The 4,790-nt window shown below is 63.0% G+C and overlaps 1 protein-coding gene across 1 annotated transcript in view; it reads right to left on the bottom strand.

Moving 5' to 3' along the window:
• Positions 1–104: 104 nt before the first annotated feature.
• The window catches only part of LOC112119317 (neuropathy target esterase-like), a 28,739-nt gene continuing 24,053 nt past the window's right edge, over positions 105–4,790 (bottom strand). Inside the window, exons 6-12 of the mRNA XM_029913614.1 lie at positions 4,119–4,216; positions 3,534–3,674; positions 2,339–2,498; positions 1,875–1,955; positions 1,163–1,291; positions 991–1,071; positions 105–158 (exon numbers count right to left, since the gene is read on the bottom strand). Of these exons, the coding sequence (XP_029769474.1) occupies positions 105–158; positions 991–1,071; positions 1,163–1,291; positions 1,875–1,955; positions 2,339–2,498; positions 3,534–3,674; positions 4,119–4,216 (744 nt within the window). The remainder of the gene's footprint in view (positions 159–990; positions 1,072–1,162; positions 1,292–1,874; positions 1,956–2,338; positions 2,499–3,533; positions 3,675–4,118; positions 4,217–4,790) is intronic.

The following is a 4,790-nucleotide window of genomic DNA, read 5'->3' as shown; positions in this document are numbered from 1 at the left end:
CATCAGCACCAGGCCAGGCTGGGCAGTGCCAGCCTGGGGACCAGCCACACCCACCACTCAAGGCCAATAGGGGCCATTCAGAGCATCTTGTCGGACCTCCCCCATCACGCAGGGGGCAACACCTCCCCCAGCGAGTTCTGCTCCACCCCAGAGCAGAGCTGAGGCAGAGTGGGCAGGACAGGGACGGGTATGGGCACAGGGACGGCTTGGCTCCCCTCACTTGGTTGATGGCCCAGGAGGGAACATGCTCCACGCCAGCAGCCACATGGCTTGTGTGGGGGAGACCCGTGTCCACCAAGCCGCATAACGTGGGAGGGGCCAGATGTGCCACTGTAGACAAGGAGAGCGCAGAGCCCAGAGCGCCAGGTGCTGCCGCCACACGACGGCCCCGCAAAGCTTGCTCTCGGGCTGCTGGCTCCCTGGCAGCTGGGGCGCAGGGGGTCACAGCGCCAGCCCAGTGACCCATCTGATCGCTGGGCTGGTTCCTCTGGCATCAGAGGATGGACCCGGCTGTTCCCTAAGGGCTTGGCTCCACCCTGAGCCAGGTGCTCCACCCAGCAAGGCAGGGAACGCTGCTCCAGCAGCCAAATCTGAGAGCAGAGCAGGGCTGTGCCAGGGAGAGGGGCTGCTTGGGTGCAGGATTCTCCACCTCACCAGAGCCGCCAGGCCAGGTGTTACGGCCTCTTGTGTGACTCGCTAGCAGCAGGGGGCACCCTGCCAGGCCCTGCTCCATCCCTGCTGCACTGGGATCCCCTCCTTGCAGGCACAAGGGCTTTGCTCGGGGGGGGTTCTAGCTCTTTCTGTCCCCTCCCAAGCCGGGTGCCAGCCTCCAGCCCCGCTAGTGGGACCAGGGTTTGGACACTGGCCCAAGTCTGGCCCAAACTGCCATGGGCAGGAGGAACCGGGGATGGGAAGGACGAAGGTTTTGGAGCAGGGAGCAGGACCCACCACTCCCATGGGAGGAGCTCCAGGGCAGGGCCCATCACTCACGTGGCTGAAGAGTTCATTGGTCAGCCCCAGATAGTTGTGGAGGGCCAGGAAGGTGACCCGCTGCAGACGCACCATGATGATCTGGAAGGGAAGGGGAGAGTCTGAGCGTGGGGCACAATGCGGGGGAGGGGAGGGGGTCAGCACATGGGAGGGGGGCCAAGGCCACACTCACCTGCACCACCCGCACCAGGCTCTCGGGGTACTTCTCGAAGACGGCAGAGAAGGCCTCGACTGGCAGCCGCAGCACTGTGGAGTCCTCACCTGCCCGCGCAGACACGGTCCGGTACGGCCGCTGGTGCCCCTGTTTGAGAACCGGGTGCCCATGGGTCCCTGCACCAAGGCTGGGGTGCCCCTGCCTCCTCCTTTGGGTAGAGCAGCCTACCAGTGGGGGGCACCGCCAAAGACAGCCAGGGATCCGGGGGGCTACCCCATGACTTCAGGCCAAAAGGTCCAGAGAGTAGCCTACAGCCACATTCACCTGAGCCCAGCAGCCAGCCAAGGCTGAGACCCAGGCCCTGAGGAGGAAAGATTCATCTCCTCTAGACCTCGCGTGGGGCAAGGTGGCAAGCACGGGGCAAGGTGATGGTGGCATGTCACCACCTGGGACCCAGGCTGCAAACCCATCACGGGATGCGGGGGGTCAGGTGGGCTTACCACACATCCCACAGGGCCTACCCGGATTTAGCCTTTTGATAGGGACCCAGGGTTAGGAGAACAGGGGGTTGCGGATCGGGATTGAGGGGCATGAGCAGAACTGGGGGGAGCCCATGGCTGCCAGTCACTCAATGAGCTGGACTACTCACTCCAGCACCAGAGGGGCGGGGGAGTGGGATGGGTGGACGGGGCCAGCAGGCCAACAGGTGGTGTGGGGGCAGGGCTGGTACCGTGATGACGTCAAGAATGCTGAGCAGGCTGTGCACACTGTCCCCGGGGAACACCTCCTTCACCAGGGTCTCCTTCCCGTCCTGCAACACAGCAACACCCTCCTTAGGGGGCCCCCATCACCCACCCTCGCCATCCCTGCCACCAGAACTTGCTTGGCACCAGGCTCTGTGGAGGCCTGCTCCATGAGCCCCTCCCTGGAAGGGAGGCAGCCCCAGGGGAGCCTCCATGCCTACAGCCACAGTGATCCCGAAGGGCAGGGCTGCTTGGCAGCTGGCCTCAGCCATTGTGTCCCATATGCCCCTCTGCCCCAAGGTGTCCCCAGGTGCAGGGGACCACCCAGCCAAGGGGTGCAGAGCACTGGGGCCACAGGTGGCTTGGGGCAGGAGGGGTCGCTGGTGGCTGGGCAGACAAGTGCCTCCAGCAGATGGACACGGCAGGGTGGGCTGGGACATGCCCCCCTCACCTGCTGGGTCAGGAAGAGCTCCAGCTTGCCATCCTGCACCACGTAGATGCTGGTGTCGGGCTGGCCAGGCCGGAAGACGTACTCGCCCTGTTGGAACTGCTGGAAGATCATGTGCTTACAGAGCTCCAGGAACAGTGGCTTCTCAAAATGGCCCAGCACCCTGCAAGGAAGGGCGGGTCACAGTGGGCAGCAGGGGAGCAAAGCCTTCAGCAACTCATGGCAGGGAGTTGGGGCTCATGTCATGAGGGGGCCTTGGGGCCCAGCCCAAGCTCCTGCATCACATGGGCCAGAGCTGGCTGGCTAGGTGGGCTCTGTCAGTCATCCCCCCACCCCCCATCTCCATGCATGGGGGGAGTGGAAGTGGCCCCAGAGGGTCAAGCCTCCAGTGACACTACCCTGCTCCAGGATCCCAGTGCCCACAAGCTATCACCCCTAGGGGCAGATCTCTCCCCGTTCCCAAACACAGCCACTTCTGGGGAAGAGTCTGTCTGATGCAATAGCCCCACAGCAACACTGCCGTGACTCAGCCAGGACTAACGCTGTGCTGGTTCCCACCACGAGCCCACAAGGACCAGCACCCAGCATTTGCTCTTACCCAACAGAGGCTGCCTCCAGCTGCCCTGCCCTGTGGAGCACTAGCTCTCTATCAGCCAAGAGGGAAGAGTGCCCCCTACTGGAGAACCAGGGCCACAATTCCTGCTGCTCCAGAGCATTCTTGGCAGCTCTCCCACCTATGGTCCGACTGGGCTGGAGCCTGCACAGCTTAGACTAGTGGTTCTCAACCTGTGGTCCGCAGACCCCTGGGGTCCACAGACTATGCCTAAGGGGTCCACAAAGGACAGGCTAAAACAAACTGAACAGAATTCAGCTGTATATACAGACAGATTTCCCAAGGGGTCTGCACCTCCATTCAAAATTTCCAGAGGGATCCGCAAATGAAGAAAGGTTGAGACCCACTGGACTAGATGCTCTGACAGGCTCACACGGTGTCCAGGTTTTCCCAGGACCATGCTGGGAAATCGGTCGGACAGAGCGCTCCATTACACACAGCCAGCTGGCCAGGTCATGGGCTCAGGATCATCCTGGATTTCATACCACAGAGGGGCCCACCCTAACTCAAGCTTGCTTGCGGGGAGGGGGAAACGTGGCTGCAGCTGAGCCTGGGCTCTGGGCCCCGCTGCATGGGGGCACTCACCGGACGTTCTTCAGCATGTACAGCACCTCGGACGGCAAGTGGGAGTTGGCCACGTCAAACTCAGTCAGATCCGCTTCCAGCACTGAGGGCGGCGGCTCCTTCAGCTGCAGGATGGGCAGCTCCTTCTTGATGCGCAGGATCCTGGGCACAGGGACAGACGGGGAGGGGATATACGGGGCCAACCAGAGAGTTGCCTGCAGGGGCAGATTCCCCCACACACACCCAGGGAAGAAGAGAATCTGCATCATGCATCAAGGAGGCAGGACTTGTTCCTGAGCCATGGCACTCACTCATGCCAGGGCCCTGAGGCCCAAGGGCCCCACCCAGGGAGCTGAGCAGCACCATGCCACAGGCTGGTCCGGTGCCGGTCAACTGCTCTGGGGGTGGGTTCTCCAGGCTGGTGTGCAGCTGCTTTGCAGAGCAAGGGGAGGTCAGAGTTAGTGCTAATGGCTTGGGGGGGGAGAGGAGGTTTACTACCCACTCCCGCAGCAGGGCTGGGAACATGGGTGCCTGCACTAGCCCTCGTGGCAGGGCTGGGCCAGCCCCAGGTGTCTCACACCATGGAGGGTGAGCGAACCCACTTACTTTTTGGCAATGTTCAACATCTTGAGCTTCTTCTTCATGCGGGGCCGGGAGGTGCTGGAGATTGTTGTGTCCACAAGGGAGGAGGTGGATTGGGACACCTGCAGAGACAGCCCAGGTAAGCCACCAGCTGCTCCCGCGGACAGCGCCCACTGGAGCCAGCCATCTGGGTGAGGAGATTTGGTACTCAGCCAACCACGTGCTGCCAGCGAGCCAGGCAGGAGACAAAGCAGGGAGCCGTGCCAGGACACCACGGCCCCTGGCACCACGTGCCTGGCTCTGTGCCCGCAATGGGGAGTCCTCATGGAACTGGCCTTCTCCTGCAGGCCACCCCACCTCCAACGCCAGCCCTCCCAGCTCCTGGTGCCCGGTTCCCTGCCCCCCTGAATCCTCACAGGCAGTCAGATGATGGGCTGGGCCAGAGGCCTTGGGAAAGCCCAGCCGGGTGCCTCGCCCCGAGCCGCTCAGTAAGCAGCTCAGTGGGGGGCTGCTGGACAGGACTCCCAGTGGTGGGGACGGGGTCCCGCTCACATCTCTGGGATTAGTGACCCTACTGGACCCTCCCCAGGTCCAGGCTCTGGCAGAGCTATCTGCTGCTGTGCCCCAGTTCCTGGCACCATGACCCAGCTGGGCTGCAGCATGCCCCGCACAGGAACCCATCTCCCGCCACTGCTC

This window comes from Terrapene carolina, unplaced genomic scaffold (genome assembly GCF_002925995.2).
Source record: "Terrapene carolina triunguis isolate 2854851 unplaced genomic scaffold, T_m_triunguis-2.0 Scaffold746, whole genome shotgun sequence".
In the NCBI taxonomy this organism is placed as follows: Eukaryota; Metazoa; Chordata; order Testudines; family Emydidae; genus Terrapene; species Terrapene triunguis.
Note: the sequence above shows the minus strand (reverse complement) of the source record. Positions and strands in the feature narration are given on the sequence as shown.